This window comes from Gobius niger (genome assembly GCF_951799975.1).
Source record: "Gobius niger genome assembly, chromosome: 5".
Taxonomy (NCBI): Eukaryota; Metazoa; Chordata; class Actinopteri; order Gobiiformes; family Gobiidae; genus Gobius; species Gobius niger.
Window position 1 is genome coordinate 23,345,814 of NC_136856.1, and position 24,588 is coordinate 23,370,401.

The following is a 24,588-nucleotide window of genomic DNA, read 5'->3' on the forward strand; positions in this document are numbered from 1 at the left end:
CTGGATGGTCAAATCAACGGAGCAGTGGATATTGGTGAATGGCTACCATGTCCCAACAGGGCTGTGACGTCAGTAAGGAGGGGGTAGAGTCATGTTTTGGGCCAGAATCATGGTGAGAGAGTTGGTCGGCCCCTTTAGGATCCCTGAAGGTCACTGTCTTCTATGCTACAAAAAGAAGAGTTGTGCTTTCCCAAACAAAATCATCTTCATCATGACAACGCACCATGTCCTGCTGTAAAGAATACCTCTGCATCACTGGCTGCTATGGGCATAAAAGGAGAGAAACTCATGATGTGGACCCCATCCTCCCCTGACCTCAACCCTATTGAGAACCTTTGGAGCCTCAACAAAAAAAAACTTCTTTGAGGGTGGGAGGCAATTTTCATCCAAACGGCAGCTCTGGGAGGTTATTCTAACATCCTGCAATGAAATCCAAGCAGAAACTGTCCAAAAACTCACAATTTTAATGGATTTAAGAATTTTGAAGCTGCTATCACACAAGGGCTCCTATGTTAAAATATAACTTGACCTGTTATGATTTTTTTTGATTGAAATAGCTTTTGATTTCAGTAAATATGACCTCCTAATGCTACAAATTCAACAAATGACCATTTTCAGTTAATTACAGGCTTTAATATGTATTGAAACGATGAGTTGCATAATAATTTGGAACAGTGGATTTTGAAGTTTTTACTATATTTATTTTGAAAAAAACACTGTTATCACTGGGAGATTTTTTCAACCACATTTAAATGATCCTCTACCAGTGAAAGACTTGAAAATTATGCTGACTCTCATTTGAGTTGACAATTTAGAACATCTTAGAAAAATGTCATTTGCATAATAATTTGGAACGCAGTGTATATGCCGTTTGAATAGGTCGGTGAATACAGTAATTGGTTCAATGGTTGATGTCACCTGTAGTGCCATTCGTTATCAGTCGAGGATGTGGAGGCACTGGTATAGCTGTCTTTTATAAGTGACTGATTAATTTATTTTGTTGTATTTTTGGTGTTGTTTGTTTGTGATGTCAGTCTGCCTCTTTGGACCTCGAGTCCGTAATAAAGTTGAATTGAATTGAATTGAATACTAGATAGATTTACATACGTTTACAAAGCAGATATTACTAACAATATTTTAATGTGTTTTGTTTTCTTCCCGAGAAGTTAAAGACGAAACTAACCCAATTAATATGTTTTTGACTGAGTGTAAGCTTCCACCTTGTACTTTTTGAGAAACATCCTGAGCTAATGCTGTGCGTAAAGCTGTGAGACTAAGGCACAGATTAATACTTTTCTGTGTCACTGACAGGCTCTGGCAGGAAGCGCCGGCTGGTAGTGGTCATTAGAAAAATTTAGCATGTTTGCAATTCCCATCTGCCTGGAAGGACAGACTGTAAAATGGCCTCTTTTCCTTTGATCCCCTTATGAAGTGTACTCGGATGAAACCCGTTTTCTATGTTTGGTCCCTTGAAGATAGCAATGTTATTTTTGTGGTAATTTAACTAATGATATCCCAGATGAAGCCGCTTTGCATTCTGACTCCACTAGATTATACAAAAAGCCCCTGCTCATAAAGTAAAAAAAAACTGGCTACAGGGAATAAATTTGACTTGGGGGGCTCGTGGTAATAGTACGGGAAATCATCTATGTCCAACCAGTCAACTTGTAAACTTTGGCTACTGTCTGTCAATCAGAATGCATCCAAACACTTTCAGTCATTTTCTGAGGTTTTCATTTTCACAATGGTATTGCAATAGTATGTTACCCAACACTACTGTAAGTACTTTGCCGGTGTCTTCTCCGACATCGATCCATCTGTCCCTTGTTGCCCATTTTGTTTGCAGCCATTAGTGAGCCTGAGATCATTGTGACAAGAACATGTGGCCCTCAGACGCCCTATCAGTGCAGACACCCGTCATGTGATAGTGCGGTTTTCCCACTCGGGTCCCCCACCCCTGTGAAAACTGGGGAGAGGGAGCGGTCGAGGGAGTCCTGCGCGCCAATGTGTAATAATGGCACTGCCCAAAGCCTTTTATGCTTTGTGGTTGTCTCTGGAGTGGTGGCAGAGCATAGTTGCATGTTGGTACGTCCGTGTGTTGTTACGGTGAACACAAAGGATCCACAATATCCAATTTTACTGTGTGAAAACGAGAAATGAGAACAAAGCAATGAAATGGATGTAATGTTTAACCCTTGTGTCATGAAAGTCAGGTCTCTCAGGAGCCTGGCTTTTCACCCTCTCTTTCTCGTTTTAAATGATACAATCTGGGCTCGCACTGCATTTACGGACATCTAACATAGTGAATCATGCAAAATTAGACCTTTGTGGCACACTGTAATCATATTAGCACATATTTTGATTATTTCTGCAAATGTATGAATAGAGTTTGATACCACTGCTTGTTCTTGTAAAAACTAAGCTATTCATTGGCTATTCATATGGGATTTTATTTCGTAATTTTATAGATACAGACTGCATCTCATCATAGAAGGGGGCGTGGCCTCGCCGAGGGGGAAAATAGAATAGAATTTGGGAAACACACCGTTCACTATTTTTAGCCATTTTCTGGTGGAATATGAACTTTTTTATTTCATACAAACAAAGTCCAGTGTAAATCAGGTCCATATGGATATTTTCTCACAGCAGATTGTTCTGTAGAGTGAAAAAACGGCAGTCATAGCAAGTGCTAGCTAGCAATAGCATGATGCTAACATGTAGCATCATGTTAGCACGGCAGTTGTTTTAATGTTTTGCCCTTTATGTTTTGACCCATTTAGTGTTTTAATTAATATCATTATCTATCATGTCAGAGGATTGTTTTATTGTATTATGCTTTATTTTATTTTATTTAGTACATTACAAGATTTGTGGGTTTGATCTACACAAACGGCTATAATATAATGTATCTGAACAATATATTTTTATGTCATAAAAAAATGTTGATTTTATTTTGTGCTTATTTGTTGATACAAATTATTGTATACAGTAATGCAAAAACAGCTTACATCATTGCAACATTGTCATTTTATTAGATTTCTTACTTTTTACTTTATAGTGAATGTTGCATATGAATTCTGCTGCTAAACTTTGAAACCTTTTTGATCACCGTGTTTGTGTTAAGTTAAACCCTTGCACATGACTTGAGTCTGTGCTCATGTCCTGTTTGATCCTGTTAAGACCAGTGCTGTTTGATGTCAGGAGAGGAAAGGTCTGATCTGAATACTGAGGATTTTCACAGCAACTCCATGAGCTGTGATTACAGACTGATTAATGAGCCGTTACAGACAACAGCACACGGTACACACATGCTCAGGGCTTTCTTGGTCACACATTTGGATTATGCAATGAGCATGTCCCAACGTCACACAAGGACTTCAACTGGTCTTGTATATTTATTGATGTTTGCTTTTTCTTGTATTTTGATATGATTGCTGATCTTATTTTAATTTTTTTTGACAGTACCGGCTGAGATCCTGAAAAGCAGTCTGGCCACGATGGAGCGCCACATTCAGAGGCTGGAGAACGACATCACCAACTTCTCCAAGACAGACGACCCACAGGACAAGTTTGTGGAGAAGATGTCTATATCCTTAGTTGGTGCCATTGATGCACTTTTATTACTCGCAGAAAAAAGGGTAAGATGTTTCAGGGCCAGTGTACCTGTTTGTTCGCAGATGGGGTAAAGGTGGTGCTATTTGTGCGGTCGCTGCCCGAGGTAAGCATTTTAAGTCACTTGGTGTGATAGGTGGCACCCAGGGGAACTTGTGGAATGGATCTGGCTGCCTCACTGTGCAATGTTGATCAGATCTCCCGCTTCACTCTTCCCTGGGTCTCGAGAGTGAAATCATGCCTGTGGCTATTTTTACTGCTGTGTGCCATCACTGTCCATCCCCCAGGGGACTCTAATAGGGGCTCCAGACCCTCGCTTCAACTTATCGCCTATCCCTGATTTTATCTCCTGACTGGCCACAAGCCTCTACACAGCCATCCGTGCACTATCTTCTCTTGTGGCACCTCTCCTGTTTCGATAACAGAGTGTTTCACTTTAAGACCAGCATCTGGGCTCTCAAATTGAATTAGGCATGTCTCCGCACTTTGCTGAATGCCCTTTCTGAGAGGAAAGGTCCTAGCCTTATAAGTTTGATCAATGGTGGAAACCAAGCTTTTTGTCAATACCCTGAGGCAAGGGTGACTTTCCTGACAAAAAATAAGAATACAAACAGAACAGTTATTTTTGTTTCTCTTAAGCATTGTTGAAATAGAAAAGAAACCCTTAATAGTCATTGAACAAGTGATTAGGTGTTTCCCCTATGCTCAGCACCAGGCTAAAAGATGTATTTAACCTAATTTTCTTTCCTTTTGTTTGAGATTTACACAGACTTTGCTTTTCGGTTGGATAGGAGTAAGAGCTTTCTGACTCATTACCAATGTGCTCCAAGTCAAAGAAATGCACTAAAATGTGTGCAATCAAAAAAGTGAAGCTGAGCTGTCCCTGGTGGCGACTCCTTGGCAGAGCAGCTCTACGCAGCGATGTCAGTATTGATCCTCATGCTCCTGTGAGTTGCAGTCTGGACTGTGAGGAAATGGAGAAGTATAGATATAGTGCATGGCTCTGCCGCTCTGTCTGGAGCCCCTCCCCTGAGACCGGCACACACAAGTCGACCGGTCGTGACCTCGAAGACCCTTCTTCTGCTCTCCTTCTCCTCATTTCACCTGATCCCAGTCTGATACCAGGAATACAGTCACAACCAGTCCAAAGAGATCAGGGATGAGGAGGCATCGAATTCTGCTTTTATCTGCTTCATTATTGCGTTTCCCCTAAAGATGGTGTTTGTGAGATGCAGTGCCTCTTTTTCAGTTTCTAATAATATGTTTGTTGCAAAAAGCTGTGTATCACCGAAGTACAGCCAAGCTAGTTTCACTGTTTTACCCCAGCCATAGAAACTGACTGTAATTATGCTTACTTTATGACTTTCAGCTCTTGAAGGAGCAGAAACCCATTTGGTTAAACACACAGTTTGTGTGAGTAAATACACAGCACTTCTCAGAAGTCTGTCATCGCAGATAATGTTTTCTCTCACTTAATACCACCTTTGAAATCAGGTGTTGGCTGCTTTTGTGCGAGCGAGCACAGCTGAATCTCAAAGCACAGACTCATCGAGCAAACAGGAAGATGAAGAGATAAGGTGCAAACTGTGCTTGATTTGCTGAGGTTTTAGCGTGGAGTGTTTGCAGTAGGCTTATGTAGAACTTGAATTTGCCTTGCACGGCTAAGTGTTAGAACAATGCCAGTGTGCCGTACACTGCTGTATATTTTGGGTTGACATTTTCACTGGTACACTCAAGACAGGCGACATACTAAGGCAGACATACCTTTTTTAAGTCCCTCTGTGCAATAACAAAAGGGATGTTGAAAGCATGACAGATGAAAGAACAACAGGCACTAAAAGTCATGCATTTGGTGCTTGAGTAGCCCTGAAAAAGTTAAGTGAAGCTGCATTGTGTTGACGCTGTGCGGGTGTGATGAATGAGCCGGTTTGGACGGTTGTTTGTGTTACAGTGGCAGAATGGGAGTCATTGGCAGCGAGAGAGTGGAGGGTCCTCGGCTTCACTCTTGCTCTTGTCAGCCTTTTTCCGGAGATTAATTTGAGGAGGCCGCGGTCACTGTGAGGTATTTTAAATGTAATATGGGCCCCAAGGCATTATGGTTTTAATTAAACCTTCAACAATACATCCTGTTTGTGTACTTTTTAACACCACATGATTAGTGTTTCTAATTTTCTGCTATTACCGGTTAGGCCGTCAGCTCGGCAACAGAAAATAACACCACAAACAATCGCCATTGTTTTGTGTTTTTAAATAAATATATGCTTTATTATCTGTTCACATAAAAAAGGAATAGATGAAGACCAAGTAGACTTGCCTTCGATATTAATTAGATTTGATGTTGACTAATCAACATTTAATATGAGCACAACCAGTAAGTGTTTGCCTGTAGTTGCCTGTGGTACGGAGCTTTGTTTGTGAATTGCCAGGCTTTAACAGCAATAGCAATAAATATGTCTTGTTATCTGGATAGTATTTATTTAAATAATATAAGTATTTAGTTGTATAATGTATGGGACCAACAGAGCCAAAGTGGAGTCTTTAGCGGCTGCTCGTCTTCATTGATACATTTGTCTGTTTCCATTATTGTAATACTGTATATGCAAATGACTGAATGTGCTGTTTGTTCAGCAGTTTACTGATGTCTATCTGTCACTGGTAATGGGAGCGCACAAGGGCTGTAGAGTTGAGGCACAAGGCCCAGAGGAGCAGTATCTCACTGGAGGAGCCCCGTCCTGCCAGACTGCCACCTTTGATAGTGCCTTAAAGTGTGGCTCTGCATACTGGAATATTAATTTTATTGATAACGGTTCAGGGGTGGATGAGGAGGACTGAACCTTGATGGATGCTCCAATACATCTTCCCTGCAATGCACTCCACACCTTAACCCAGGCCAGTGGTATTTAGCTTAACCTTTCATTTCCCAGAAGGCCAGAGTCAGAGAGCATCACTCACCTGCATTCATCCAGTGCATTGAGTGACAGCAGGTTGTCCTCTCCGAGCTCTTCATTATGATTTGTTTGATTTGAAGCACAGATATGACCGTCTTTTAGGCAGGGTTTGAAAGTATTCCGAACTCTTTTGATTAGTTCTAGTAGAGTGCTGGCCGTTGAAATAGCTGCAGTCTCTATTCCCTAGTGTAGAGTGTGTTAGCTACATTGTTTTGTTGAGTGTCCTTGAGAGATGCCCCTTCTTGGATTCTCTTAGTTGACTGACGGAAAGGTTATTTCTTGAAGCTGGTCATTGAGGCAAAATAAAATTATTAGTACATGGAGTCATATGTAGTTCAGGGCTGACCAGTAAATACAGACCAAAAAGGACGGGTTAATAGAAGGTTTCCATCTGTTATACCCAAAAAGATGATTTTAATAATAATAACACCAAGGTTTTTTCATTCATTTCAATGCTTCCAAAGATTGCTCAATCTTAATTGCTTTCAAAACCATTCATTTTCAGGTTATGACAGCATTAAAAAAGACTGTGCACCAACTAAAACGCCCATCCAATTGTAGCTGCTTGTTTATAAACAAACAAGCAGCTACAATTGCCGTTTTAGTTCAGGGCCACAAAAAAGGTTGCCTGGCCTTAGCCATCCGTAAACTCCGGTCAATTATAATTTCCCTACATGTACGTCTGGGTCTGATCTCAGTGGCTAAAAAAAGAGGCTAAAAAAAGGGAGTACATGGCTCATTTGTGCACAAAAATGATGCCTCAAGCTTGTACTTAATACCTATGTAAATTGTTGCTGTCTATCATCAGCACTAACCACTGACTCCTATTTGAAACAGAGCTTCATATTGCTGTAGTTCATATTTTTTATAAAAGGCATGGCACATAGCCTTTTGTAAACAAGTTCTAGCATCTATTGTAGAGCTTGAATGAATACAAGTTCTTACTTATTGAAAAACCTTTTACTCCAGCTTCTCAGCTCACCGTGAGTCACCTCAGGGCCGACCCCTAATTCAACCTTCATGCTTTGGAAATCGACAGATGCGTTTATACGAGTCACACCTTTTTTGTTGTTTCCACACGCTTCAACTTTGATTTATTTCGCACTTCGAAACAAGAGTTCACTACAATGTGTTTATGAATGGCCCTTGTCAAATGGCAACAGTTTGGGGAGTGCGTTGGCCTCAGGCTAGTCTGTGTACAGGTGCTGTGCGCTTGCTCTTATCGACACGCGGCACTTAAGGTCAAATAAATGGTGGTTCGTCAGACTTGATTTACCAAAGTGCCCAGACTTGCATGTGTTTTTGGGAGTCTTGCATTAAAACAGTGGGTTCAGGAAGCATTCATACTTTGTTTATCCCTATGTTACCGTTGTGAAGTCTGACACTGAATATGTATTTCATATTTTTGTCATAAATTTATATTTGTTTATAAATATGTACACACTTTAAATATGTACTTTTCTGTATTAAGGTAAATTAAGGGAATTTACAACTGACCACATTTTTTCATGAGGCTCAAAAAAAACAGCACAACTATGATTGAAAGAAATGGGCAGTTGTCATGTCGGGTCTAAGTACTTTAAAAAAAATGTTTTGTCATATTCATTATTTAACTTTTTATATTTCTATTTGCAGTGTAGAATTGTACGGTAACCCGCATAGACTTTTCACCACTAGAAAATGCATTTATGCGATTTTAGTGTCAAGAGGTCTGAACATTTCTGAGCCTACTGCATATTAGGTGAGGATTCTTGCAGACTATTTACATAATCACCATGTTTATCCCAGTGTTTGCCTTTAAAAAACTAGGTTAAAACATGCTGATGGCACTTTGAGCTGCTCCCTTTTAAAAGCGGCAAACACCCCCCACCGCACTTTCCCACGTAGACACAGACACTCTCTCCCCTAATCACTGCTCCCCAAACCTCCCACCCCCACCCCCAGTCTTCCCTCTTCTAATGAAATTCATTGTAAACTGTGTGGCCAATTAACTCAACCGCAGATAAACCACGGCGTCTTTTAATTATCCAAAATTCACTGAAATCCACAGTAAATAAGTGGAGGTGCTTCAAACCGCCAGTGCTATTCCTGGATTCCTATTCCTGCATCGCTCACCTGAAAATGCAATCATTAGAACAAATAGCCGTCTTTTATGTTGCTTTGTGCGAAATGCAGTAGATATTAAGATTTTAATTAACACAACATAATGATTCTGTTTCTGAATAAACATTTGCTTAATTTAAAAATGGTGCAAGTGTTATAGATATGTTTCCAGGAAGAACAGAACGAAAGGTTATTGCAGTTATCCTGGGGTTCTCCTACTCTCATTATTGTCTGACGCAAATAAAACATCCTTATCAAATCCATATATAACACATCATTTTTAACCTACACAAACGTCTTGAATATTCTTTGTACTTATATTCTCAACTAATTTTAAACTAACAAAATGTAATTTTTGCAATAGTAGTCGTAAAATGGTTCTCTCGCGTAGCAATGACAAGCCCATAGTGGAGCAAAATAGTGTAAATAAACATCTCACTTAAAGCCTCCTTATTTTGCATAGTCATATCATAACACAGCAGGTTGTATTCATCAAAATTCCAATCAGAACAATCTCAATCTCAATATACGTATACAATATACGTTTTGCATTTCTTCAGTCCATTGAATGTTCCTGTTGAAGATTCAGTAGTACACCTTAAGATTAGATTGGATAGGACACTATGGGGCATGTACAATAAACCCCTGATGGATTACCTGTGCATTACAAGTATCTGATTGTATATCGTATCAGGTTTTTGGGGGCAAAAAGTGTTGATGTAGAGGTCTCTAAAATTCATGTATCAATATATGGTATGCTTGTCTTGAGCGGATTCAGAACATACTGCTGTTAGCTGTGACAGCTGTGTCAACCTAAGAGCTAGTCTGAACCACAGGACACCTGACAGCCATATCTGATGAGGCTCTAAAAGCAGAAAAAAACCTTGATAGCTTTCACACAACACGCACCACTTTGTGTAAACGAGGGTGCGCGCATCCCTGCTCCTCATCTGCTGTCTGTCATATTCACTGCCAGACAAAAGGCCGATTTAGTGCCCTCTGGTCATTGGAGTGAATTCCCCAGAAGTTTCCCCAATCAGTATCTTGTTAGGCTCTGACACTGGGGCTGATGTGGCAGCTCCATTAGCCAGTAGAGTAAGCCCGCTGACAGGCCAACGCGACTGCAGCTCCCGGGGGCAGTAGGAGTGGGGTGGGGTACAGTGGGGCTTTCACCACACGCTCAACATGCACCCCTGTGCTCTTCACTGAGCACTTGTCATATCCCACTGCCCTGCTTCGCAGTCACATCCTTTGGGGTCTTTGGTGGAATTCTGGTCAGCGCTGTGACATTTTCTTTTTACTTTTCAAAGTATTTTTCCATATAAGCCTCAACGCCTTAACAACAAACAAACATTTGCCTTCATTATTTACACTTGTTAGAATTAAAACTGATAATGTGACAATATGACTGATTTGTATCTGCTGTTTGGCTACATAATTAAAACAACCTTTTTCTTTTTTGCTTGTATTTGAATTAACTGAATGATAAGGCTCCAATGCATTCACTTGGCACTTTGTTAACACAAATTCAAATGTTTTCCTTTATGCCTCAATATGGCATTAATACTTTCCATCTGCAATAAACTAAGAAAACATTTGTATCTATTGTTACACAAACAGCTATGTTGCTGTATTGATTTTAAAACACTCTGTTAAAAATTAGCGGCTTCCTTCATAGCTTTTATCTGCTGGTCTCCAGGAGTTGTTGAGTTCTTGTGCATTAGCGTGCATTTCTTGGCTTGCGTCTGTGCGATTATTTCTGCTCTGGAGAAAGTCGGGGCTAAGGACCCGATGGCAGCGGCTCCAATCCGCACCTCATTACTTCCCCAAAAGGCCCGGGCTTAGTGCAGGGTAATAGACAGGGGCCCAGTCGCCCTCATTTGTCATGGGCTCCTGGGCTCGATGCAAAGCCCCCCTCCAGCACTTGTTGCCTGCGCTCTAATCCTGCAGTAGACACCAGCTACGCTTCTCTGCTTAGCCATCCCCACTCTCCGTCGTCATGGCTCATGATTTCACTTTCATTTGATGTTTTAATGAAATCCCTGAGACTGCAGTTGAATGGCAGGCTCATTGTTGGCAAATTATTCAATCAAACGTGAGTGGATAGGAAACGTGACTAGAGTTATTTGTCTGGTAAATGCAAGACGCTAAGGGTTTACTTGTGTATCTCTTATCTGGACATTAATAACACAGGTTGGAGTGGGGAGGCTTGGATAGAACAGCATTCATGTTGTGATATAGTGATATGAATCCAAGCAATTTCTCTAAAGCAATTTTTTTCTGCAGTATTTATGGCAGCGGGTGGCTTTAAAATTAGTCGTTTGAAGCGTTCTTAAATCAGAGAGATAGTGCGCCGGAGCCTCTCATAGAGTGGCCGGACTTTATTCATGTGCGAACCAGTATATTTCTAGTGGCACCATTTGTTGTACCATGTGTTGAAAATAAGTGCTCCCCGAAAGGCTGCTTGATAAAAAGTCCTGAGTATCATTATCTAAAGTTGCTGTGTGCGCCCAGTGAAAAGCTCTCTAAAATGTAAATCAAACTAATGCCCCTTCCACTTAGTCTTCTTCTACACTAATGTTATCTCTCTTTTGCTGATGCTATCCAGGGATCATAGTGCGCTTCTTCTGCTGCTTGCTACTGCCTCCTATTGATTCCTGCGCCGGCCCACTGGTGGCTATCCGTCCTCTCTGTTGACAGGACCCAAAGATCATTGTGTCTGCATGACCGCAGGCCATCTCTCCCGCCGCCCGCTCATGTATGTAACCCCGCCAACGATTAGCCCAACTTATCGACTGCACATGTACGCAATGCAGCAATTAGACGCTTCATTATGCAAATAAAGTGGGCTAATTGCCCCGAGTTTGCTAATTGATTGTGAAATACGATTTATGCTAAGAATCAGAGTGCGCTCATTCATAGACACAACCTTACTTTAGGATGTGGGTTTGCGATTTGCATGAAAGGTGTTTTGCTGCAGGAGAAACCTTGATTATATACCGACCTTTCACTAAGCAGAAGAATACATTATTTTGATTTTTTTTTTAATTTACTAATAACTAACTTACTCTAAATCTAAACAAGATATCACCAATCTCCAGTGAAAAAAAAAAAATCAATGTAACTAATGCAAAATAAGACTGTACATTTTTCCATTATCCATTATCTAGATTTTGTCACAGAAAATAATTGCAATTTCTGCCATCATTCCACGTAAAATGTCTTCTAAAATGTCTTATTTTTTGTGAAAGAAATCAAAGAATCTACAGCAAGAGTGTCAAAATCTCTAAATTCCATTTTCACTTGCTCTAAACACACCACAAAGGGCTGATTGAAATTTTAAAAAAAATCAAAACTTATGCGAAGAAAAAGATTTTTCCAGATACAATAATTACTGGGACAAAATGGTTTTGAAAGGTCATGATCAATTGGTAAAGGGCTTTTCATAATCATTTAAGAGCTTTTCAAACCAAGGGACTCTTGTTTCGCCCAGGTTGGCAATGATTAACAATTTGTGTTCTCTTTAATTTTCCAACTCCAATCTTGGTTTAGTCAATCGTCATAAAAAATGTCTTCAGAGTAGCTGTTCAGACAAGACAGTGTCAAGGCAGTTGTCAAATTGACAAAATGAATTTGTTAATTCATTTTGTCAGTTTGAATTAACAAATTGACAAAATGTAAAAACACATGGACTTGGCCAACAGGAAATGTCAGAAACACACTGTTGCTTTAAAGGACTGTAAAGTAACACGTGGGGCCATTTCCAGTGCATGTCAGTGAGCAGTGAGCCTGAGATATGTGAGAGTTGGAGGTGAACGAGATCTCTAATTACAATGAGCCTGTGACAGTCAGAAACACTAACAGTTACAAACAGCGATCTGATGCTAGTCAACAGGGGATTCTCCATTAATTGGCAAAATGAGGCTCATCAATCACTCAGAGGGGAATGGTGCAGAGGCAGTGTGCTGTCAGAGGGTCCTGCTGTGACGCGTGTCTCTGGGACAGGCTCTCTCTCCCTGCGTTTCTCACCACATGTGGCTCTCAGCAGACATCTCTCCAACTCATTCTGACAGCCTTTGTTTTTCCTTGTCGCTTCGCAAATGTGGATTGGATGGCATTTTCTGCCAGTCAAGGCCGGGACGGAATTGTCAAAACACCCTGTTGAATTTCAGCTTATGGGGGGGGGGGGTATTCTTTGCTGATGACATGTTATGAGAGGCTTGTTACTCCATTGCTTCTCCTCAGACAGGCCCCCACCATCTTTTTTATTACTAATTTTGTTACTGTTTTTGAATATATAATTTCATTAAAATATGATAATAACCTCCAGCTGTGTCTATTTTTGAGGTCTTCATTGAACACAGTAAAAACAGATGTGGATGAGATATTACTGTAACAGCTGTTCATTTCATTACATGTTGTATGTCATGCTGAGGAATGTTCCTTGTTCATTAACTAAGTCAAAGTGTAACTGGAGCACATAATATTGTGCATCTGCCAACTGGTCAATAAATATGCCCAGGCAATTATTGACCCTTTCATCAATACAGACAATCAGTGGACTGTTTCCAGTCACTTGCTGGCTTCAGGCAATAACTATCAAAGTGGTTCTTGCGCTTTTCTACTTAACATATGCAGTTGATTTTTTTTGAAGGCTAATAATCAAATTATGATCATTGTAATAGCCCAATTAGAGCGCGACTAGCTCTTAATTGTGGTCAGATATTGGAAAAGATGTTCAGTGGGGTTAAGAAATTGACTGTAAACCATTGAGAAAGATCAATAAGGAAACATCATTGCTTAATCACCATAATGCATTACTTGATGGTGTTCTTCTCTTTGGTGGTCACTGGAAGCAAGTGAATGCAATGGCTACTCTGATGTAGATCGTATACAGTAAATCTCAAGTGATTTGTAAAACGGAACTCTCATGTGTGTATATATAGGTCAGTTGTGAAATTTTCTAATCATGTTTTTGCCTTAGAACTCTAAGATCAAATGTTGGACTTGATTATCACCATTAATAAAACCTATACCAATATCCATGCAACTTCTGTCAGAGTAGAGATCATAATATTGTCGTCAGCTATACCAATTTTACCCAAGGAAGCCTTCAATAGAGTTGTTCAATATGTATTTTAGACTATTTGTCAAACCCTTCTCCGATCCTGCTTGCACTCGACACTGCCCATGTGTCCACAGCTGCTGCTAAGACTTCCTGATATATGCGCGTGCTCCGACATTAGCGCGTGTTGTATGCTGATATCCTCATTACCTCAATTCCAACGCATTAGAGCAGCAATCCGTCTAGCATGTCACGACGGCCGCGCTATTCACAGAAACCTTTATGGCAGTAACATTCAAAGCTAATATATGGCCAGTCAAAACAACAGTCATGCTTGCACGCGCTTTTTTATTGACAATTAACCTTCAATTAGCAGCTTGGATGGATAGGGTGACCTCCACAAGTGTTGACGCTTATGTTGACGCTCTGTGCTTTGTGAACTTGCATGGATGTGTTTAGTGTCTAATTGTATCATATCACAAAATGGTTGTAGAGGTCTAAAGCTGATTTATGCATATTCAAACCCACTCGAGACTTAAACCTAAATAAATAAATTAATAAGATACACCCACCAATTGCAATCCTTCAAATTGTGATATCGATTTGACAGAGATTTAGCTCCGGTCCGCTGTGTTGCTGCTTGCTTGTCTTCCACTGCCCCTCCTTTTGTGTTCTGTTAGCACGCCGTCCAAGCTTGCCATTCACGACAGCGGGGATGTGCGAGACACATCTGCTACCTGAACCAGAAGCTGACCTTGAATTGACTTCCTGTGATGAAGACTTATGGCTGATCCCTGGGCTTTTTTGCCTTGATGCTCAAAGCCTTCTATCTGCTCAGGAGAACACAGAAACCTAAAAGGACCTGCACTCCTTTACTGCTCTCTTGTCTAACGGTTCATTTCTAACTCTCTGTGGCAGTGGTTGAATACCCTTTCAATGCATGGTTAATGTGGTTTTGTTCACAATCGACACGTCTTGCCTTGTAAAATAGGCAGAAGTAAGTTTACTCTCTGTGCTTCCTGTTTCTATTTTAATCTCTCGCACACTTTGGAGATGTTTTCACACATGTGGGGGCAGTGAGAGTTTCCGCAGGTTTGTGTCCGACAGTGGCATGCTGAACATCACAGTGCTGCTGCAGGTGTGAAGCACGTATCCAGAGGGAGTAGAGAAGGGAGAGCGCTAACACATGTTGGTGCATGGAGACTTGTGGCTGCACACTGCCTTTATCAGTGCGCTGACACACTGAATGTATGTACATGTTTTATACATTAGCACAATCCCATGCACGGCGGAGCACATAATGGCAGCCATCACGGTGATTGAAAAACGTCAGATTTTTTTGGGGGGGCCTCTTCTCATTGTTCCTTGAGATGAGCCGAGACGCGATGTAGCACAATAAAGAATAACCGGAGCGATTTGAATGAGTGACTGCAATATTTATCTGCTCTGTGGGCTGAGAGAGCTCTTGGGGCATGTTTGTGATGGATAGTACAGCAGGGGTGAGCACGCCTCGAGCTGGTTTGATCCATTGGTCGTATCTGGAAGAACCTCTGTGCACAAGGTCACGATGCTCTTTCTGATACATCCTTCTATTTGCATGCGCTCTATTTGTCTGCTCCTACACTTTCTATAGATGAGGCTTCTGTAAAGTTTGCTTTCAGTGATTCATAGCTTTGTGTGCGTCAGGGAATTGTGCTTTACATCTGATGATTAAAGACTGTTTCACCACAATGATCACGATTTCTCAAATATTTAGCAAAAAATATATGGATTTCACCTTTCTAATCATTGACCAGAAAGATTTGTAGATATTTTCCCGGTTTGTTTCTTTGGCACGGATGATACATGTGTGTGACCATGTGATTGCTCTGAGGTATAGCACCAGGGTTTCTTTTGGAATGATTAAAATGATTGAGGACAGTGGCGAGCTCATTCATCTCTGAGCAAGGTGATGAGGGACACTGGCTACGTGAGAGAAAACTGCCCCCGCGTATCCATGTACCACAAAAAAAACCTCTATGTGTGTGTGTGTTTGTGTGTGTCGAACAAGTTGCGAAATGGGACTGGCACAGAGACACCCCGAGACATGTGGAGCAGCGCCCGCAGGAGGGCCTTGTCTTTTTGACCGTACATCTGAACCGACAGCCAAATATTTATCATCACCCCACCGTCGCCCGCATCCTGTGATTTAATTTGACCTTCATCACAATGCGGTAAACAATCTCCACATCCAACCCCACTGCCCTTTTCGGCGCCTTTGTTTGGATTCCCCCTATGATTGCGTGGTAGGAATTGATGTCGCGTAGTAGATCCTATTTGAGATTTGTGATTAAGCCCGTCTCACGTGCTCTCTCCCCGAACACCCTCTAATTACCTTGAGTCTAGAGATTGATGGAATGTGGGCGGTGTTGTCTTGCACCTTTGACCGCTGAATATTTTCCACTCTCATTGGCGAAAGACTGGTGGGTAGTTATGTCTGCCGCTGTTCGCATTTATGCTCCACTTGTGCTTGACACGAAGGTGAAAACCACACCCTGTACTTAAGCACCCGAGCCTTTTTCAATGAGCATGTTTGCTACACATAACTGCTTTAAAGCACGTTAAGTGTATGTCCAAACGCACTTAGCATCAGGAGCTCGGCGAAAGCCTTGATTTGAGGTCTATAGGTTCATGTTTCCCACCTCGCTCCTCTTTTTTTCTGTCTCTCCCCCTCTACCTCTCTCCCATCAAGCGCTCTAATCTCCTCTACGCCATTCGCACTAGAGCCGTTCATCCTCTGCCTTCAGGATTGGTTTCACACGGTGATCCCCTCGCTGACCAGACAGACGGCTCGACAATTAACCTCCAAGGCTGACCCGAAATATCTCAAACCTTCTCCTTTCAGCGTCCTTATTGGCCCTTAATAGATTTCTAACAGGTACAATGAAAAAAGTGGATTGGATTTCACCCATCCAACCCTTAGGCTCTGCGCAGAAACACTGTCCAGTTTGTTGTCTCTTTTTTTCTTCAGCTAAATACTTCAGTTGTAGCTGTTATGTGATGTGGCACCTGGCAGCAGTGTGCAGAGACCAGGCTCCTTTCTGTTTTGCCAAATCAGTCAACATATGCATGTATTGGATTCAGTCATGTGTTTTCTTCTGTTATGAATGCCATACAGAAAAGGTGCTAATTTTACATCACTAGAAAGCCATCAGTACAGGTACAGTACAGTACAATCCTTCTTCTTTCCTGCAGTATTTTACACAGATTACAAAACAAAACATCTGTCAATTCAATTTCTTGTGAGCTCAGACTGGTGAAACCACATTGGGCTGATGCTGTTCATCTGCAAACCACCTCTATCACAAATAGTAGGAAGAAAGGAGTACCAAATAAATAGTATTTGCTAAAGACCAAATAGATTGTATTTGTTCTTTATAGATAGTAAAGTAAATCCTGTGGCACTTATAGCAGCCTGCCTAGCTTTAATGTTTTTAATCACATTCTTTGTCTAAATTTAGCTACATAGCAACATGTTAATGATAGCATCAGGCTTTTGGCGTGCTGCGCGGGATTAGGCCTATTATGGCTTTTCTATTTCCATTCGTCCATTTGGGCTGTCGTGCTAATAGCCCTGAAGCACTCTACTGGAGCCAGCTCGACTGACGCTCCACTCCTCTTGAAGAATTTGTTAGTTCCTTGTTATTTAATTAGCCATTACGACACAATTTACAACCGACACATGATCTGTTTCCTACCTTCCACTGATGTTGGGGATCTAACCAACGTTTAGTGAGGGGATTTCCAGATCTCCTCATGCACTGAGTTCTTCCTGCAGCAATATTGACTTGCTTTGGTGCATCTAGTGGTCACTGTGCAGGCGGATCTGTGAGGTAATAATTTATAAGACAGTCAGTAGGACGTATGCACTAATAGATCTCCGGGGAGATAACCTAATCCCCTGAACAATATCTCCTTATCATATTACGAGTGAACTATGTACGGAATGGGCCTCTCTATCCACAAATGAATACTAAGCCCTATACTTACCTTTAAGCTTATTAGATTCCATCTGAAACTGTGCGGTATCAAATGTTCTACTTCGATGCGAGCACAATAGTGGGTAGTAATCCCTATTTTAGGCTGTTTTAATTTGCATTTCGTAATATACATTAAGCCTTAGTATTTCTACTATTCATACCTTCAGTCCATTCACCATGTAGATTACCCAAGGAGATTTGCACTTTGCCAAGGTGCAGTGTCAAAGAGGAGAACAGTAAATACTGTGTGTAATCTGTTCTTCAACTGCCTTTGTCGTCCTTGCACATCACAGGAAGGAGCTTGTCGGTGCCAGAAAGAAAGTCAGGCTTCTTTTCAAGGTGCGGATCAGAGATTAGTTTTAATACTCATCTCGATCTTTCTGCCGCTTTCAACAGGATGATACAATTTGCAAGAGCCCTCGCTTTTGATTTCTCACTTGCTCCCTCAGCCATCTCTCTCACCCCCTTGTCCTGCTCTATCTCATCCTCGCCCTGCCTTCATCGTTCACATTGACTAAGCGTTTTCAAAGAGAGGCCTCTAAGTCTTTTCAGGATTCAGGGGAGGGAGAGATTGTACGTACGAATGTGCTCTGCAAAGTGGCGCTCACCGTTCACTCCAGAGACAGGCACTATTTTTATTTTGCTGTTTATTTCTTCTACAGATGTGAGCGTCGATACTTGCGCTGTACCAGTGTGAGTTTCTGTGCCACTTGTTGACGATGTGTTAAAAGGCAGCGCTCGCCAAAAATAACATGCTGCCAAAACCAATTCTCTTCCAAGTTTCTTTAAGGCTATCTTGTAATTAATGTGTAATTTAAAAGTGACATTCTTATGTCCAAGTCTAAATTACTTGCGTTTTTGCTTAGTCTAAAAGCTCTAAATTAAACACTTGGAGCAGAAGCCATGCTGTGTTTTACTCAGCATTGGTAAAACTGACCTTAATACTGTACACACTTACATCTTGTATGCAAACATTTTAATTGTCAAACTCAAATTTATGTTCGTATTTGTTCTAAATAACAATTTATTAGGGCTAGGACGATCCTCTTTTGTCACGATCCGATGCATATCTCGATTCAATAAGTAATTATGATAAGTTATGTTTATCTAAAAATGTGTAAAAAGAAAACAGTCATGTGTCCAAAGTTTAGAAATCAAATGTCTAAGTTTTCCTCCCCATACATATTCCAGCAATTTCCTAATGTGTAGAATGAGCTCAGACCTGTTCACCACAACTGCCTCTAAAATCCTGCACTGTCACTCAAAAAGGTGTTAATTTGGGTCTGAAGTGCCGTCATGCACGAGCTTAATATAGACGCTGCAGTTACGTGTAAGACCTGAAGAGGCAGTAGTTAGTATAAAATGACCAACTTACATCTAGTCCCTTTTAAGATTGAAAAATGCATGAACTCAGAATGCAACAAAGTGATGTTGCTGGAAAACAGAAAACAAGAGTTTATGATAAAAAAGATGCCTCCAAACACAAGTATTGCGATATTTTATAAAGTAGCGATACTTGGTATTGTAGCACAAAGTATTGCGATCCAAATCCGATTCGGTATTTTATCCCAGCCCTACAATTTACTAACAAAAGCTGAAGAGTGATGACAAGAACTTCTGTGAACTATATAGAGCTGATGAATTGTGAATTATGGCTTGAAATAAAATGTTCAATTCAATTCAATGTTCTTATTGGTGACAAGAATATTAGCAGTTGAAAACAATGGTGACTGGTGGTTCTTGGGTGGCATAGTTGATGTGCTAGAGCCATTTGGTTACTGTGTATTATTAACATTCATTCATAAAGATTGTATTGAAATGCTATATAAGGTTGGCAATGCTGGTCCCATCCACAGAATGATGAACCTTGGTCAGCTTGAAGCTCAACTCAAAGAGACTCTGGAAGCAAATCCTGAATAGGCCATGGCAGATAATTATGAATTGCAAATACATTAAAACCCTGTTTTTAACATTCAAGTTACCTGAGCTCAACGGTGAAATGGTTTTCGGGAACTCCAGCCAGCTGCCTTAAATTAACATACTCAAACAGCTGCTCTGGTGTCAGCCATGTTTATTCACCGAGCACCTCACCTGCAATGGTTCTCATTTCGGACACAAATTGTAAATATCCTCTGAATTGCCGCTTTGGATTTATGCCAGAGTCATCCTGTGCCGTGTAACTCTCGCTTTCATGTTGTCAGATAATGGCAGGGTTTTGTATTGACTGTCGCGGCAGCTCTTATTTCAGCTCTTGTTTCATTACATGGCGTCGGTGTGCGTTCGATAGGTGGCAACGCAACTTTGATTCATTATTGTACCCCCACTGCTTGTTATTGGCGCCGCATCAAAGCTAGACTTGGTAAACACATTTGCATTTTAATGACTGATATAGATTGTTCTCCTGCTCGATACCACCATCAAACCGCAACTCAGCCGTTCCTGTGTGGCCCCCAATGGAGCAAAAAAAAAAAAAAAGTAGCATCTCTCTCATACATTTAGTGCCCTCATATGAACACTTATCTCTCTGAGGCTTCCTATGACAGAAAACAGTCTTTGTGCTAATGAAGAAAATATCTAGGTTAATCGTGCAGGAATGGTGCTGTTAATGTCAAACAGGGAGATGGAGTGGCGGCAAATGAAATCTCAGCGCACTAAATGTATGTCATCCGAGCAGCAGTCGGCCAATAAGCAGTCAGTATTTCAAAGGGCAGAGCGGTTTTGTGTCCCCGGCACGTCTTCTCTCCCAAGCCACCTGCAGAGGCTGATTCTAGCCATTAAGGAGAGTTTACCTCTGTGGGCCTGTAATTTGATGCAAATTAGACCAACAGACTGTCAGACGAGTACAGTGAAAGTGCCGCCGGCTGCATGCAAGTTTCATGCTTGTGTTTATTGGCGGGAGTTGTTACTAAATGCACTCACTTAAATTAGGCCTCATTCTCCAGTCCTGCTTAGTCCTGGCTTAGTCCTGGTTTAGTTCTGGTTTAGTCCTGGTTTAGTCCAGGTTTAGTCTGGGTTCAGACCGGCTTGCTGCCGATCATGAAGCAGTGGCGCTATTTGTGCATTACGATCGTGCATGCATATTTAATTGAGGTGTCCTTAGTTTTTTAGAAAACCATATTTCAGTCATTCTGTGGCCGTTTTTAAAAATGTAAAAAGTGTCCAGGAGCTCAGGGGTAGGACATTCTCTTTCTGTTCATCTGGGCTGTAGTTAATTGCTCTGCAGTCAGAGAGGGAGAGCACCCGGTCGGGTCCAAAGTTTAGATCCAAGGTTCGGGTCTGGACGGTTTGGCACATGGGTCTGGATCCGGACCGAGGTCCGCCGTTTATTGACCTCTGGTCTAAGCTTTCTGACACCAATGAAAAAGGGGAAAAGCTTAAAAAACTCTCTCTGTTATCTCTCACTTTTCTGTCACCCTAACTGTGTGGTTTGGAAATTATTCATGTGCATTTTTCAGATAAAGAAAACGCTGCTAGATACTTCTTCAAAACTTGGTAGAGAGGAGGCCCATTGATCCTAACTGTGTCACTTGGCTGAAAACGCATTAGTCAACACCACGGCTTCTGTCAGCTCCATGCAGGAGCCCACAGCATATAACCAGACAACAAGTCTATAAAAGCGTCACCTGTGAGGCACTGCGGTAGCTCAAGATGCAATAAGCCTAATGTCTGTTAGCTCTTGCTGACGCTTCCCTCCAACTTCTCTATGCCTTTTGTTATGACAATAGTCATCTTGTTTTTTCTACAGTGAGCAATTTATGTGTCGAGGTAATGTTAGCAAACGTTTTTCGTATTTCTGTTAAGATGGTATTCTCTGTAGCTACCTTGAAAACCCTTTTAGTTGTATCACATATATCAACGGCCAATCAAAACAATAACAAGCTTGGTTTTCTTTCAGAGACGAGAGAACATAATTGGCTGTAAAAAAAATGAGAAGACCTTTTTTGTCGTAATATCTTTGACAGGTGCGTTGTCACTTCACAGTGTGTTCGGACACAGGATGAGAGAGGAGAGCAAGCGGGGAGGTGCTAATTTATCTGTTTGTCTGGGTTTTTCCTGCGCAGCACTGCAAAAAGGAAGGAGGCAGTAACAGGGCCGGAGCTCCACAGGGGAGAATTGTGTTTAGTGGCTGCATTGATTTTATAAAAGGTTGCGCGATGGGAAGGAGAGGTAGGCCTGTCAGATCTTGCTCTCCCCAAAGCACATCACACAGGAGAGCTAATTGTGCCCTCTCCAGAAGCTTCTGATCCAAGAGAGGACACTGTATGCAAACATTTGACACTAATTTTGCGGCTTGAAAAGGACAGTTCTCTCCAACAAACGCTTGTTAACAGCCAGTAAACTTAGTCTGTGAGGTGAAGAGCAGTTTAGCATCAACATTATAACTTGAAGTACATTCAGAACCAAGTTGTAATGTTTTTTTTTTAGTTTTTACAGGCAAAAATCAAAGTGGTCACTTTTCTGTATGTCATTCATTTCTTAGATTATTTTAGAGATTGATTTTGTAAACCTTCATAAACTGTGCTATTTCCCTCAATGCATTTGCACGTATTTGAGTGAACTCATAGTGTATTGCTGTTGAATTAATAGTTACCGGTGTAGAAATGTTCTCTACTCTACAGTATATATCTTCTTCATATCCTGCTGCTACAGAATTAATAAAGTATATACTGTACATGAAAACAAATCTCATGTGCTGCTGCACTTTTCAAACACATCCTGAATTTCGTTATATACACTTTTAAAATAAATTAACCCCCCCCCCCAAAAAAAAAAAATACACTTGTGTCTCAATCAACACCCTATCAACATTTACTTTAAATATATAATATCTCAGACCTAGAAAGCAACTGAAGTAATTATTTTAACATTTTCTCAACATAGCAAAATAGTAGGAAGTGAAAGGGGTTCAGTAGTGGTTGTATGTCATGTAAGGATACACTTCCATCTATTATTCAATCAATCAATCAAGCAATCAGTGGTTTTGTATAGCCCAATATCACAACAGAAGTTGCCTCACAGGGCTGCACCATAATGCAAACATAATGTCCAATAAGCGTAGGCAGCCGGCGGCGACGAGCAACACGGGTGTCCCCTGTCCTTAGACTCTCCAGCACGGCAAGGAAAAACTCAAAACCCCAGCGGGAGAAAAGAGGAACCTTGGGGAGGTATTTTTAATAGTACTAGCACTTGCAATGATTTTGTAATCATGTATACATCTGACAAGTATCAAGCATTCCTTTTGCCTTGGTGGCGATCCGTCCTCAAAATCTCTTGGGTCTTAACCAAGAACACTTACGTAACCAGTGAATGTATTGTTTTGCAGAACTATACATCTGACAGTTTGCGTTACATACAGCAACTAATTAGCATGTCTTCATCTGTGCAAGTGTGACTGCACATAAACATGTGACAATGTCGTGGAAAACGGCTGCTTCATTACCCCTCTCTCCTCAAACAAACACATTGGAGGTGCCAGTGCTGTCACTCATTAGCGCTAATCATTTGCAAATCCACTTGCCTTGCAGCGAATACATCTTACTGTATTTTCCCTGTCAATTATTTCTCTCCCCTACTTGCTGCAGCCTGACACCCTGCTCATTTTTGACTTGCACGTCACACGTAAAAGCTTCTCAGTGTCCCCCACTGTGCCACATGACAAAAGGAAGCCTTGGTCGGATCACTTTATCTTACTCTTGATTGCCAGATAATTATCAGTTAATTATTTAGAGCCTTAAATTAATTTGCTAAAAATAGTGGTTCAGCGTTGCCCATGGAAACGGCTGCATTGTTCTTCACTCTCCAGCCTCCCCATCTCTGACAGCTACTTATACCAGTCAAGCCTGACGGTAATCGAATAAAAGGGGAATACTGTCCTTTTTACATTTAAAACGTTTTGGGACAAATCATTCAGGGTTGATCATTTGAATTCATTTGAATCGGTAAATGCAGAATTGTTTTGTCTGCTATTACTAGGACAATCCACACGAAACAAAAACGCTCACAAAGTTCAACATCCTAGCAGTCAGTTCTTAATTTTCTTTTTGGAGATTTCTTTCAAAAACTGTTTGTCTCCCATAGAGTTACAGTATATGCCCACCATCTGAGATTATGACACCATCAAAGTAAAGGGCCTATAGTTTAAAATTGAGGTGGAGGGCAACTGAAAATCCCATGGCTGTAATCATGTTGACGCTCAAAATACATGCTAGTCTTAGTTTGTTGCTAATTTCTCTTTAATTCCTGGGCCAAATCACTTGAAACAAAAACTGTCACAAAGTTCAAAGTCCTCTCTTCCAGCTCATATGAACTATGGTCTAATTATTTCCTTGTAAAACCATCCAAAAGTGGAAACAATATTCAGGGATCAGGGAAAACATGGGAAATTAGTTTTTGGGAAATTTCTTTCAAAAACTGTTTCTCTCCCTTAGAGTTGTATTGGCACCTGGCTGAAATAGTATTCTCGAGCATGAACGTATTCTTTGTCATCACTGCATCTTGAGAGGTTTTATTACTAAATGTGTAATAATGGCAACGGCAGCTCAGTTGGTGTAGTCCAGTGACAAGAAGGTTAGTAGTTCAGTTTAAGTTGGTATTGCATATTATTTGTCTAACATCATCCATTTAGGTGCTATCAATTATGCTGTGGCAAAAGCTTCACCTGTGCTCCTCAGTGGAGAGCTGGATAGCATCTTCTTTTAACTTCCTCCACTCTTCGGACACTTCATTAAGTGGCTGGAGTTCTGAACAAAGAAATGTGCTGTAAGTGGTCTTTTAATGGGATTCATTGGCTTAAGGAATCGAGATTTCAGTCCCCCTCTCAACACTTTGCTTCTCTATGCGC

At 41.0% G+C, this 24,588-nt stretch overlaps 1 protein-coding gene across 5 annotated transcripts in view; it reads left to right on the forward strand.

Annotated features, from left to right (window-relative positions):
- The window catches only part of diaph2 (diaphanous-related formin 2), a 373,093-nt gene that overhangs the window by 254,220 nt on the left and 94,285 nt on the right, over window positions 1-24,588 (forward strand). For all 5 annotated transcript variants that reach the window (XM_079556323.1, XM_079556319.1, XM_079556321.1 and 2 more), the window contains one exon: window positions 3,463-3,587. In XM_079556323.1, the coding sequence (XP_079412449.1) occupies window positions 3,463-3,587 (125 nt within the window). The remainder of the gene's footprint in view (window positions 1-3,462; window positions 3,588-24,588) is intronic.